This window comes from Pan paniscus, chromosome 12, assembly GCF_029289425.2.
Source record: "Pan paniscus chromosome 12, NHGRI_mPanPan1-v2.0_pri, whole genome shotgun sequence".
Classification (NCBI taxonomy): Eukaryota; Metazoa; Chordata; class Mammalia; order Primates; family Hominidae; genus Pan; species Pan paniscus.
In genome coordinates, this window is record NC_073261.2 from 68,205,181 (window position 1) to 68,220,564 (window position 15,384).

The 15,384-nt window shown below is 33.3% G+C and overlaps 1 protein-coding gene across 4 annotated transcripts in view; it reads right to left on the reverse strand.

Annotated features, from left to right (window-relative positions):
- VRK2 (VRK serine/threonine kinase 2) overlaps window positions 1-15,384 on the reverse strand; it is a 112,950-nt gene that overhangs the window by 7,223 nt on the left and 90,343 nt on the right. For all 4 annotated transcript variants that reach the window (XM_003830852.5, XM_008956273.5, XM_024927598.4 and 1 more), the window contains exons 11-12: window positions 12,799-12,965; window positions 6,155-6,313 (exon numbers count right to left, since the gene is read on the reverse strand). In XM_003830852.5, coding sequence (XP_003830900.2) covers window positions 6,155-6,313; window positions 12,799-12,965 — 326 coding nt within the window. The remainder of the gene's footprint in view (window positions 1-6,154; window positions 6,314-12,798; window positions 12,966-15,384) is intronic.

Sequence of the window (15,384 nt, forward strand, 5' to 3'; positions counted from 1 at the left end):
ATATACTACAATAAATGTTAAAGGAATTTGTTCAGGCTGAAGAGAAATTATACCAAACTAAGATCTATTGAAGGAATAAAGAATTTCAGTAACTGTAAATACTGGGATATGTTAAGACTTTTTTTCCTTTTCCTTTCTTAATTTTTTTAAAACGAAAAATGGCTCCTTAAAGCAACAATACCAATGCATTCTGAAATATATTACACATGTAAAAGCAAAACGTATAACAACAATAGCAAAAAGGATGAGGGATAAAGGGAAGTATATATTTGTAAGGTTCTTACACATTAAGTCAAGATAGAATGTAATATGATCAGTTAAATGTGCACATGGTAATTTCTAGAGCCATGCTGTCTAATATGACTTGAGCACTTGAAATATGGCTAGTTATAATTGAGATGTGCTGTTACTATAAAATAGACACCAAATTTTGAAGACTTTAGAAAAAGATGTAAAATATCTCAGTAATATTATTCTGATTATAGCATTGTGGATACTGGTTTAATCAGAGGACGTTATTAAAATAGAGTCTACCTGTTTCTTTTTACTTTTTGAAATGTGGTTAGTAGAATTTTTTAAATTGCATATGTGGCTTGCATTATATTTCTGTTAGGCAGGATTGTGCTGAGCAGGGATTTGCAAACTTGTTTTGTAAAATGCCTGAGAGTAAATATTTTAGGCTTTTTTGACCATACAGTCTCTGTTGTAGTTAGCTCTGCCACTATGGAACAAAAGCAATCAAATACAATATGTAAGTGAATGAGTATGGCTATGTTCCAATAAAACTATTTACAAAAATAGGTGGTTGGCTGAATTTGGCCCATAGGCTATGGAGCTGACTGACCCCTTGCTCTAGAGTGACCACCAAAAAAAAAAAAAAAAAAAAAAAAAAAGAACAAGCATAGAAGCATAGTTAAAAAAAAATTCTCAATTAGTCCAAAATAAAGCAAGAGGGAGGTAAAAAGGGACAAAGAACAAATGGGGCAAAAAGAAAGCAAATTGCATAATGGTAGATTAAACCCAGCTATATCAATAGTTACCTCAAATGGAAATGGAGCAAATACAGTTACATGAAATAGACATGGAGCAAATAAAAGATAGTGTTTGCCAGATTTTATAAAATAGCGAGGCTCAACTATATGCTAGTTACAAAAGCCACAGATAAAAAGACACAAGTGGATTAAACAAAGGATGGAAATGGATACAATGTATAAATATTAATCATAGGAAGGCTGGAATTGTTAAAAGTCAGATGAAGTAGAACTCAAGATAGAGTATTTAATAGATATAAAGAAAGATATTTCAGAATGATGAACAGGACAGTTAACCAAGAACATATAACTACTATCTGCATATACCTAATAACAGCATCAAAATCTATGAAGCAAAAATGTATAGAAGCAAAAATGTATAGAAGAGACAAATGGATAAATTCACAATTACAGTTGGTGATTGTAACATTCCTTTGTCATTAAATGATAAAACAAGAGGACAAAATAAAACAGTAAATATATAAGATTTGAACACTATTAAACAACTTAACCCCAAACTTCATAAGTATACAAGGAACATTCACTAAACTAGGCCTTTTCCTTGGTGACAAAATAAGTTTCAGTGAATTTTAAAAGATTGCAATAATACAGGATGTGTTCTGATGACAGCAAAATTAAATTAGAAATCAATAACAAAAAAGATACCCAGTAAACCTTAAAAATACGTAGGAATTAAAAAACATACTAATAAATAATCCATGGGTCAAATAAATCAAGGGACATTAGAAAATACATTGAACTGATTAATAATGAAAACACAACATATCAAAATTTGTGAAATAGACAGCCAAAGCACAGCTTACATATTTATAGGTTTAACTATATACGTTAGGAAAAAAATGAAGGAAAAAATTAGTGATTTAAACTTTCACCTTATGAAGCTTGAAAGAGTAAATTAAATGCAAAATAAGTAGAATCAAGCAAATGATAAAGAATTAGTGAAATAGAAAACATATCAATGGTAGGTTTTTTTAAAAAAAAATCAACAAAACCAAAGGTTGGTCTTTGAAAAAAAAAAAACAAAAAAAACCAAAGCTGGTCTTTGAGAAGATCAATGAAAATGATAAGCCCTTAGCTAGACTATTAAAAAAAGAAAGAAACCAAAAGTTACCATTATCAGAACTGAAAGAGGGACATCAATATAGATATTGGTGATGATAAAGGGAAAATAAAGAATATCCTAACTTAGTGCTGATAAATTTGAAAACTTAGATGAGATGGACAAATTCTTTGAAAAATACAAATATAAAACTGATCCAAGAAAAAAAATCTAATGATCACTCTATATATTATAGAAAGTAAATGTGCAGTTAAAAAATTTCCTACAACAAATTATCAGCCCCGATGGTTTTCTTGCTAAATTCTATCCAACATTTAAGAAAGGCAAATCTTACAAAAACATTTTCTGAAAACAGAGTGCAACACTTCCAACTGGTATAATTCAATAATGACCCTGAAAACAAAACCATACAAGGGTATTACGAGAAAAGAAAATTACAGCTGCTCTATGAAGTAGCCATCCTTTTATTCCTTTACTTTCTTAATAAACTTGCTTTCACTTTGCAAAAAAAAAAAAAGAAAAGAAAAAGAAAATTACAGACCAGTATCCCTCATCAGTCTAGGTATAAAAACCTTCCATGGAACTGAAATTCAGCAGGAATTGAGTTGGAATTCAGCAAACAGAATTCAGCAGGAAAACACATCATGCCTAACTGGAGGTTTATCCCAGAAATAAAAGGTTGATTTAACATTTAAAAATCAATGTAATTCATCGTACTAGTAAAGGGAAAAAATCATATGATCATCTCAAAAGATCTCAAAACAGTATTTAATATTCATTATTTACATTTATTTTTCAACAAATATGGTGAAATTTCCTCAGCCTGATAAAAGGGCATTTAGAAAAAATCAATAGCTAACTTAATGGTGAAAGAATGAATGCATTCCTCCTAAGATCAGGAACCAAGCAAGGATGGCCACTGTCACAACTTCTATTCAACGTAATACTAGAGCTGCTAGCAGATGTAATAAGACAACGATAAAAAATAAATAAAGGGCATATATTGGAAAGGAAGAGGTAAAACTGTCTCTATTCACAGACATCATTAACTATGTAGAAAGTCCTAAGAATCTATTTTAAAAATAATAAAACCTATTGGAACTAATAAGCACATTTAGAAAGATCCCAAGACACACGATTATATTGTATATCAAATACAACTGATATAGAAATAGAAAATAAATTCTATTTCTATATACCAGCAACAAATAACTGGAATATGAAATTTTGAAAATTACTACTTAAAATGGGATCAAAAATATTTAGAGATAATTTTAATGGAAGATGTATAGACCTCTACACTAAAAACTACAAAACACTGTTGAGAGAAGTTAAAGAAAATGCACATAAATGCAGAGAAGTTCCACATAAATGCAGAGAAGTACCAGGTTTATGCACTGGAGGAGTCGACATTGTTGGGATGCCAGTTCTCCATAAACTCATTTTTAGACTTAATGTACTCCCAGTCAATATCCCATTGTGCATTTTTTGGTGGAAACTAACAAGCTGCTTCTTAAATTTTATGGAGGAGACTAGGACATAAAATGGCCAATACATTTTTGAAAGAAAATAAAAGGATTAAAGAACTATTCTAATTTCAGAACTTGCTGTAAAGCGACAGTAATTGATGCAGTGTGGTGTTGGTGTAAGGAGAGGCAAGTAGAATAGAAGAAAATAGAGCCCAGAAATAGGCTCACACACACAGTTAGCTGACTTTTGAAAAGGGCTCCAAAGAAATTCATTAGGAACATCTTTTCAATAAATGATGGTGCAAACTATATGAAAAAGAGAACCTCAACCTCCACCTCACATAATACACATGAATTGATTTGAGATGGCTCATAGAACCAACAATGAAAGCTAAAACCATGAGCCTTGTATAGAAATATATAGCAAAATAACTTTGTGACCTTGAGGTAGGCAAAGGTTTCTTAGGTGTCTTTACAGAAAAACAAACAAACAAAAAAACTATTAAAATATTGATAAATTGAACTTCAAATAAAAAAACAAATAATATAAAAAGCTTCTGCACATCCTAAGATACTATGAATTAAATGATTAGGCAGGCCACATGCTAGGAGAGGATATCCATAATACAGATATCTGATAAGGACTCCTGTGGCTTAACAATAAAAAGACAAATATCCAAATAAAAATTAGAACACTCGAAAAAGAAACTTTGTAAGAACAGATATATGAAAGGTCAGTAAAAACGTGAAAGTGCTCAAACTTAATTAGACATCAGGTGAATAATTGGAAACACAATAATACACTAATACACATGTTAGAATGGCTAAAATTAAAGAGAGTGACAATACCAAATATTGGGGAGGACATGGAATGGCCAGAACTCTTGTACATTACTGGTGGGAGTACAGAATGGTACTTTGAAGAACTATTTGTCAGCTCTTTATAAAATTGAACATACACCTGCCCTACGACCCAGCAATTCTACATCTCAGGAGAAATGAAACATGTCCATTGAAGGATTTGTGCCAGAATGTTTGTAGCAACTATATTCATGGTGGCCAGAAATGAGTAGTAGCCCAAATGTCCATTAATAGGAGAATGGCCTTGTGAATTATGATGTAGTTACACAATGGACATGTGAACTATGATATAGTTATACAATGGAGTACTGTACAGCAATGGAAAAAACAAATTACTAATACATGCATGAACATGGATAAATCTCAAAAAAAAAAAAAAAAACACTGAGTGAAAGAAGCCAGGCCCAAATGAATGCATACTATATGACTGCATGTTTATGAAATTCTAGAAGAGGCAAATCTAATCTAGTGATGAGAATCAAAATGGCAGAACATTCCCTAGGGGAAGAGGACTGACTGGGGAAAAGAACCAAGACTTTCCAAAGTGATAAAATCTATATATACGTATCTCATTGCCACCACAGCCAAAAAGGAATCAATTTCTTTGCATCAGTATTTTCACAGTGCCTCCCTATCCCTGTACACCAGGTGATTTTGGTGGACTTAAGTAAGGGTTGAAAAAGAATCTCTCAACTAGAGATTTTTAGAATCTCTAAGTTTTGTCACCAAGCACGATTTGTCTTTAATTTTACCAATAGGAACTAAAATATGCCTAAGTGAAGTAGTTCCTTACATAAATTTAAAATGAAACAACAAATAATGCCACTATTTTATACTCGAAAGAATGTAAAAGATTGCTATTAGTACTAAAAAAAGCATTTCTGTCTCTGGATAAACTTGCAGGCTTGCTGGCTGGCTGAAGAATGCATAAGTACTATGCTTCTAATTTTTGCCTCGGCTGTCAAGAAGTTCAGAGCCAAATTCAGTGCTCAGTTTAGTGATTAATATCCCAGCTGCCTGATATATCAATTTTTCTTGATTAGGTAGGGTATACAAGGTGGGGTATTAAATTATCCTGTTTCATACTGTAAACTACCTCAAATCATTTGGGGGAAATGATGGTGTATAAATCATATAAAATGTTGGTCATTTTGACAAAATTAAATATTTTTTCACTGCAGATAATAAATGCATTGTATGCTTCTCCTTGTTGTCAAAAAAGGTTAGATTAGGGAGGATTTTTGCTGTTACTTGAATGAGTCATCTGCTAAAAGGTGAGTCACTCTCCGCCCAAATGATTGAGTGATGTAAAAAATACATCATTTTAAAATACAACCACATTGACAGGGAAACAATTCACTTTTATATTTTGATTATAAGGGTGAGACTTGAGGAACCAATGTGAAAGTATAGAATACATTGAGTCCCTAATGGATCATAGATGGCAAAAGAAATTTAAGTGCACTTCATTACATTCTTAGAATAAAGAAATCAGATCTGTACGCAAATGTGCTTACTGCTATTCTGTTTCTATGATAACTGGTGCTGGCCGCTTTAATTTTATCAGCTGGCTAGGATATTTTCTGTCCCTTCTCATTTAACAAAACCATACAACCTTGGCCCTCAGGAGAAAATAAGATGTTTTTATTCCCAAAGGGCATATTCTAATGTAACATTAAGTTAGAAAAAACACACACAAACAACCCTCTCACCTGAGCTGCTTCATTGTTCATCAATCCAATCAGTTTCTCCTCTTTCTGCACTTTCCATGTTGCACAGGACTCAGCGCTTCTCTCACTGTGGACTTTTTTTTCGATTAACCTATTGTGTGCCTTGTTGACTTGCTTTGTTGCAGCCTTTTGTGAATCAACCTGTTGGTATAGAGTAAGTAATAATATATAATGAAAACTTTTGGTATTTCTCTAAAAAATGCATATATGTCCAGATTCTTAAAAATTCTAAACTTGCCAAGCTTTAAAAAAGAAAATAAAGAGGAAAGCAGCAAGTGGACATTACAGAAAAACTATAGTCGTTGGCAAGATCCAGACCCTTTCTCATCAATGGGACAAAACCAATTAAAATTAGTGTCACTGCATGCACACGTATGTTTCTTACGGCACTATTCACAATAGCAAAGACTTGGAACCAACCCAAATGTGCATCAATGATAGACTGGATTAAGAAAATGTGGCACATATACACCGTGGAATACTATGCAGCCATTAAAAAGGATGAGTTCATGTCCTTTGTAGGGACATGGATGAAGCTGGAAACCATCATTCTGAGCAAACTATCACAAGGACAGAAAACCAAACACCGCATGTTCTCACTCATACGTGGGAATTGAACAGAGAACACTTGGACACAGGGTGGGGAACATCACACACTGGGGCCTGTCATGGGGTGGGGGAAGGGAGGAGGGATAGCATTAGGAGAAATACCTAATGTAAATGATGAGTTAACGGGTGCAGCACACCAACATGGCACATGTATACATATGTAATAAACCTGCAGGTTGTGCACATGTACCCTAGAACTTAAAGTATAATAAAAAATAAAATAAAAAATAAAATTAGTGTCACTGTACTCTTTAGAAATTATCTCTACAGATAACTTGCTTACTGAAAACAACGTTTTTAGAGAAAATTGTCACATTTTAAAGCTGCACATGAATTCATTATTAACCTTTGCTGGGAGTGTATCCAGTATATCTTTGTAGTTTAAATTCTTATTAATTAAAATCTTAGTTTTCTATCATTGAAGTGAGCCTAATTAATGTGAATATATAAAAGGAGCTTGTGATGTTGCTTACATTTTTGTGCAGGTAGTTTAACCTTTGAGCAAGATGAATAACAGTTCATGTCATCGAATACTGTGTACCAGTATCAGAGGTTAAGTTCTTCTACAACAAGCTTGCTGTCTCTAAGGTTTCTTTTTCACACCATGATGATATCTGGGGGATGCCTGACTGTCAATAACCTTGAAGTAGACTCAGAAATAGAAGGGCAGAACCCACAACACTGTTGGAAGATTGAAAGCTACAGCGAAGGTCCTTATATGAAGTATTTGTTCAGCAGCTTCATGTTTATACCAGCTGAAAGTGCCATCACCTTTTTTTCATGAGTTAAACAGGGGGCAGAAGATAGGAACAGCACAAAGGGGAAATAGTGGAGTAGCCAGTGCCAAAATAGAGAATGAATTACATTGGCTGGGCAAGCAGAGCCTTAATTTGTAGTCTCTCAATTTTTAGCTTTTATCGCCAAGTGTGTTCACTCCTTCCCTTTAAAATATGCTGGTGTTTTGTGGCTAAGCCTAAATTGTCACAACACCACTCTATTCTCCCCTCCTCCAGGATCCCAGCTCAAAACCACTGCCTTTCAGTAACCTGAAAGTTGGAAATGTTTCTTAATCATGCAGGAATTCTTTATTTTCACCACTCAACCTTCCCAAACTACTGGGAAAATTTATGTCACCATCTTCTGAGCCACTTTCTGCTGAAGTCATCTTGGTAATAAATGTACCTGATACCATTAGTGTGAAACAAAGGGTCTCCCGTGGTTCTTGCATACTGTTTTATCCTATTAAAACATTGGCTTACCAATTCTTGTGAAAATGTGTTCCATGTTATAAAGGGTGAGATTTGCCCTCCCAGCTTTATTGAGATATATTTGACAATAAAAATTATATATAAGGTATACAATGTGATGTTTTGATACATGTATACATTGCGAAATGAATACAACAATCAAGTTATTAACACATCACCTCACGTTAGTCACCATTTCTTTGTGTGAGAATACTTAAGATCTACTCTCTTAGCAGATTTCAAGAATACAACACAGTATTACTAACTACAGTCACCATGCTGTACATCAGATCCCCAGAACTCATTCATCTTATAACTGAAAGTTTGTACCTTTTGACTAGCATCTCCCCATTTTCCCCAGGTCTCATCCCAACAAATACTGTTCTATGCTCTGCTTTCATAAGTTTATTATTTTTTTTTAGATTCCACCTATAAATGAGATCATACAGTATTTGTCCCGTGTCTGGCTTATTTCACTTAGCATAATGTCCTCCAGATTCATCCATGATGTTGCAAATGTCAGGATTTCCTTTTTATGGCTGAATAATATTCCATTGTGTGTATGTGTGTATATGTATATATATGTGTATATGTATATATGTATGTGTATATATGTGTGCATATATACATATATATGTATATACATATATACACAAACAGACACAATATATATGAATAAAATACACTTCGTGGATAAAGAAAATGTGTTCTATAACCACAAATAATATTGTGGTTATGGACCACACTTTATCCATTCACCCATTGACACACACTTAGGTTGTGCTGTATCTTGATTATTGTGAATAGTGTTGCAATGAACATGGGAGTGCAGATACCTCTTTGACATCTGGTTTTATTTCCCTTGGATACATACCCAGAAGCAAGGTTGCTGGCAGTTTTATTTTTAGCTAAGATATTATTGAAGTTTTTAGTGCCTCCTATATGCTAGGCATTTTAGGTTTAAGAGTTTTTGCCCTGGGAGCCTCTGACGTATAAGCAAAATTTAGTATAATATATTCACTCCTCTGTGAAGGTTCCTGGAAGAGATGATGCCTCCTGGATCTGCTTTTAGTTGGCTGAATGGTTAGGTTGCACTGCCGTGGGCACTTCTAGCTACTAAACAAAATGATAGCCAATTAATGGAAAATTTTATTTCTAAGGAAACTTTCATTGTAAGAGTGAAGTAGATGATAGTGAACACAGTGAAACTTTTTCTCAAAGATAGAAAAGTAAATATAGAAAACACCCTGGGCATCCCTTATAATAGAAGGATACTACACAAATGTGTGACATTTTCAAGAAAGTAGGTATGAAAATGAGGTAGTTTTTATTTAATTTTCCATTGGAACTTCACACTGTTCTATAAAATCAAGAATACCTTTGGACTCCTAAAAATTAATAAACCAAAAATGTGCTTCTAATTAAGAATCTGTATTTCACTATCCTCATATACAGAAAATAAAGAGAAGTTCACAGAATTATTTTGAGACTTAAAGCTTAGGAAAAAATTTTGTAAACCGTTAAATTCTATACAAATACTACTACTACCAATAATAATATATTCAACTCCGGATATGCTATGGGAGCCTGAGATTTAAGGTGAATGAAGGGACAACCTTTTAGCTCTGACCTGCAGCTACTTCTCTGCCTAGCTAAAGCATTTAGGAAGGATGGGAGGGCTCATTATGCCCAAGTGTCTACACTATTACAATATAGTAACATATTATAGTATATTACTGTATATTGTGTATATGATTCAAGCACCATAATAAGGTGGGAGTCATTGATAAACGGTTAAAAGGATCCTCTGGTTCTTGAAAAATAGTTTATTCAAGGGTCGTAATGGGGCCTTTAGTAACGCTGTTTTCCATCTTGGCTTTAACATTCTTATCTGGGAATTCTAGAGCTTTAGCTCACCTCAATAAGCATTCTTATTGAAATATTGTTTCTTTCAGTGAATTTTGGAAATTAAATCCTAGTGGGTGGCATAAAGAGACTGTGATGGTCTTGATGAGACAGTCTTCTAATTTGATTGGCGGTGCTAACTCAGGAGCCCCCAGAACTACTAGCAAGTGACTTCAGTTTTACATCCCTCATTTTGATTCAGGCAAATACCCCAAAAGATTTGTTTTTCATGAAAAAAATATCAATATCACTACTCTCTTGACAAAAATTCATTTCCAATTTAACTCCAATAACAATATTTGAGGACTTCTCTGTCCAGGTTTACAGAGAACAGTTGATAATGTCTAGTAAAATCCAGTATTGGAAAAAAAAAAAAACTTTTTCTTTTGCAAAAAGGTGATGTAAGTTTGGTGAGATTCTTAGGGTAATGTGCTACCTTCTAATACCTAATCAAAATATGTTTTTCTTAAAAATACTGTTATTTCCCTCTGTATAAGTTTCATTTGTTATTAGCAAAATAACATATAAAAATGTAAACAGTTACAACTTTTTTCCCTTGAATACTGAATGATGGTAACATTTTATTTATTTATGTATACCTTTTCTGGTCCAATGTCTTCTTTTAAAATATCTTTGTCCAAAAAATGTATTAGTCCAGAATTCATTCACTACTCTGTTAAACAGCTCTATAACTAAATACTTAACTACATATAACTATAAACCCATTTATAAAGTAATAAGAAATGATTTTAGTTACTAATAAGAGGATTCTGTCTGTGACTAAAAAGAAATTTGGAGCCATGTGATTGATATGCATTTTGGAATGATTTTTGTTATGGAAGCAATCTATTGTGGAAATCATCCTATACGTGCATCATTCAGGGGAACTGGGAACAGGATAGTTTATACTGTCATACCTTGCATTTGAACATTTTCAGGTTTGGTTTTTGTAGCACTGCAAAATCTGTAAACTTTGAAAATTAAGATACTTAAAGTTTAGCCACATATGGTGAGCCCATATCTTATGCTATCATTATTAAATATATGTATGCACTTAAAATACTATAATAAATAAATAAATATTGATCTGCTGCAAAATATATCCCCAAATCATCTTACTGTCTATACATCCAGGCTGATCACATTTCTTAACAGAAATTAGCATAGGTCTTAAAAGCATGTATTATTTTTAAGTGCTTTTTTTACTCATAATCAAAATAATCAAAAGGGATAAAATATTCTTGATGGAGGCTCATTGGAAAAAGTGTTTTATGTTCTATTCTCTACATATAAAAATGGTTTCACAACAAACACCCTTGAATTTGATGAAACTGAAAATTCTGGTGGATAATAATCAGAATTTTATATTAGAGGATATAGCTATCAGTTTTTAAAATGGCTTCTTTTATATTTCAATTAAGTTTATGAAACTGAAAAACTACAAAAAGGGAAAAATCTACTTAAATTAGCATAGATTAAGTGGTGACCATTATTGCAACGAAAATACTACGTCAAGGAAATGGCTCTTTGTTTTGTTGCAAAAGTGATAAAAACACAAAAGTCAATAAAACTGTTAAAACAAGTCTCAGTAATTACCAAGATCAAAATCCAGTGGCTTTTTATTAAACATGAACTTTTGTTCTGCCTTCTGCAATACGTAAATAGTGCTGACAATTGGTTTGTGAGGCACTTGCTACAATAAAATCTAATTGTATCATGAGAGAAAGGTGACAATCAGGAGATCATGAAAAAATTACATATTCTCACTGGTAGTTAATTAGCCATGCAAAACCTCCTCAAACAGATATTCTCTTCTATTAGGAATGATTACTATGCAGGCCTACAGATGTCAATACCACAGTCATTCAAATACTTCTTTTCCTACTAATTGAAGGTTGTAAAGCTCTGGTGCCAAGGTTTTGCTTCCAAAGAGCTAATTTATGACTAGAAGGATATTTTATGTCTTCAGTTGCAGCAACTACAAAATTCAGCAAATCAGAACCATCTGTGCACTGATACTTGACTCACCATTCATCTAGCAGCCTATCAGTCACATTAGTTTGCATCCCGCATTCTTGGCTCATGAACATGTGTGATGATCCAAAGTTCGTAAGAAATATTAAAAATGAATAGCATCCTGACCCTATCTTACTGTACATGCATCAGGAAAAAAATGCCCTCCACACTCTATTTTTGCATAAGGATAGTGGTCAAGGAAGACATGGATGCTGCGTTGCCTGTCCACTATTCTTGCTAATAACGGCAGTCTAAGATTTCCACCACCCGCTTAAAAATGCTCGAAATCTTAATTTTTTTTTTAAGTTGGTGTTGGTCTTTGGGAAGATGGCAGACTAAAAGAAGAGGTGTAACTTTTAAAAAATGATTTTTTTTAACCTGGATCTCTGGCATAAACTCTTTTATTTTCTGTAAAGAACTGTTTCCATGGATTGAAATATCAGCACATACAAATAACCTGGTTAAATCGAAGACTGTTATCACCAAATTATGGCCAAATTGGTAGGCAAAAACACAGGGCAATATCTAAAGAAAACCTGGAGAAAAGAAGCAAATGATGGCTTTCTCATGAGTAACATCAGATTAGCCTTTACCCTAGTCACATCTCTATGACAGTAGTGACTGCTTTCTTTCATAGTACATAGTAGGCCACAGATCCTATTTTTCTCTGTGAGACAACAGGTCAAAAGAACTTGGAACAAACTTTCTTGGTGCTGAGTTAGGCGAAATGGGAGTTAAATATAAGGAAGAAGAAAGCTGTCAGACTCATTTTGAGACCTAAAACAACTTCATTCGATAGAAAAGTATCATAGAAGGTAATCATAGGATAGCAGGGATTATGTTACTTACTTTTTGACTGTTTGGAGTATGGACATTTATACTCTGTCCTTTTGTGGAAAAGTCCAGTGGTCCTAAAGGTATTCCATGAGGGTTCAAAATTTTCTTGAGGGCTTGATAGTTTGGCTTTTCATCATATGCTAAACTATGAGCACATACCAAAAATTGGGCTATTTCACCTGTGAATTATTAAATTTTTTACATGTCATTCACAATTGGCAAGAATTGTCAAGACTCCAGTAATCTCAAAATCTTTCTGTTATCTTTGTCTTTTACACATTTACATCTCCTGAAGAAACTAAAAATGAACAATTCAATCAAAATAACTTTTTAAATGATATTTAAAAATGACTGAAATATAGTGACCTACAGAATTGATGAGACAAACTAGTAATGTTTTTAACATATTTTTGTTGATATGCTTATAATTCACTGATCTTATGAGAGGAAGTATATTGTAATAATTATAGTGATTTTGATTTATGAGGTGCAACTATTAAGGACTACATAAATAATACAACTGACCATACTTCACACTTTATGTTGAACTTTTAAAAATTCAGTTAAAGTGTTACTTATTATAAACCTCTTTATTTCTAAGGAAAAAAACCTGCAAATTTTAATTAAGGCTTTGATTTTGGGATTATAACCGTATATTTAGAAAGGACCTTGAATTCCATGTTGTTAGCTAAGATTGACTTTAGAATGCATGAAACCTCCCCTCATGTCCTCCATACCTAGCTAGCCTGGTACACAGCCTCGTGTTTTTGATTTTAGAGCAGTGGGAGGAGGAGTTGCCATCTTTTATTTTTTCTCTAGCGTAAAGAAATGTTCCCCTAAAACTACATAGTAAACCCCCTTTCCACAAAAAGGTTAAGAATTACCAACTTTTAAATACAAACAGAATTAGTAACCAACAGTTACAAACATCACTGCATTAAAATATTTGTAGCTTGCATTTCTGTTTCATGTTGAGGTTCAACCTAAAATTGGAATAGAAGTGGTGATAATACCAAATACTATTTAAAAACTGGCATGTTTTCATTTGTTCACAGAGATGTTTAGATATGCCTTTCCCTTTCAAAAATATATTACTGACTCAAACTCAAGTACTTCTTACTTTCTCACTTAGTTGCTTATATCCATGGTGGGAAAACCTGGGAAACTTCATGCGTTGGCAGGAGTGACTTCCTAATCGTTCACTTCCCCTCTAGGCCTACCTCCACTCAAAAGAAAGGAAAACTGCAGAGGCACTGGGTTTCACTCCCTATAGAGAAAAATTTCAAAAGGAATAGTCATCATCGCTTTCCCCCTATTAAAGTTAAGAGTGACCACTTTCACCATATAGTACAGAGCTATTTCCTGGGAACATGAAGCTAACGTGGTTAAAATGTAAACTCTTGGTTCTGGGCTTTTTTTCCTTGACACTGTAGCAATTATGCAACCTGTTTTTTTCATCTCTTTTATTTTTATCAAATTCTGTTATCTAGCATTCGGTCAACCAGATCTCTGTTAACTAGCAAGTGCTGCTATTTTATCACCATATTTATAACTGATGCTTCATGCAGCCCCTTCACAGGGGCTCGGGGGTATCCAATTTCTAAAGGGATGATTAAAAGATTAAATTACATTCACTACTATTTTAATATAAATATTGTTGTTTTATGGTCCTGTGAAGATTGGTAAGCCAAGTTTGGTACATATTACAATTCCATTAACCAGAATATCCAAAATGAGGAAGAGAGTTGAATGTGCTGGGAACAAATCACTGTTACAAGACAATGGAAAACTCCTGGCACTCCACCAACTGATAGCAGCTGTGCTGCAAAGCCTTCATGGGACTGGGGTTTGGAAAAATGAGGTACCAGTGAGGTAGGAGGGGGAGAAAATAAAAAGAGCCATTTCCATTATAAATTTATTATTACAAACCTGAAGCGTAGATATTGTGATGTAATACTGGTTTAAATGTTAGTCTTTCAAGATCTGGATTTATTATATTAAGTACATTTTAAAATTTACTAGCATATTGCCAGAACTATAAAGCAAAATGCCTTTAGTATGAAATTATATTTTTAAATCATCTGCTTTTTAAGCCAGTGAAGTATTAAGTATCATTACTATCAAGAGATAGAAACTTTTGAAACTATTATTATTATGCTTAGTTGGACATGTATGCTGCAAACTTCTGGCTGTTTTATTTCATAAAATGTTTCGGTAATAAACTTTTGTAAATCAGTTCCTTCATTTTCATGGTTGTGTTCTTCCTAAGCACAACCTCCTAATTTAAGAGACCTTCATGTAATATTAAAGTTTCAACACTTTTTGCTTTAGAAACAGAAATCTGCATTTTATAAATAATAGTATGGATTCAATAAAATGGTTTGTGCTAAGAAACAAAAACTGGGCGTGTCTCCCATCTAGATTACTCATCTGACTCAAATCTTTAACAATAGAGTATGACATAATATACACTGCCCACAAGCATTTATCTTGTACAATTCAGGGCATCTGGGCTTTCTTACCCTAAACTGAACAGTTCCTTTTTCTGCAGGATTGACAAGAAAGGTAAGAGATATATATACACACACATATATATGA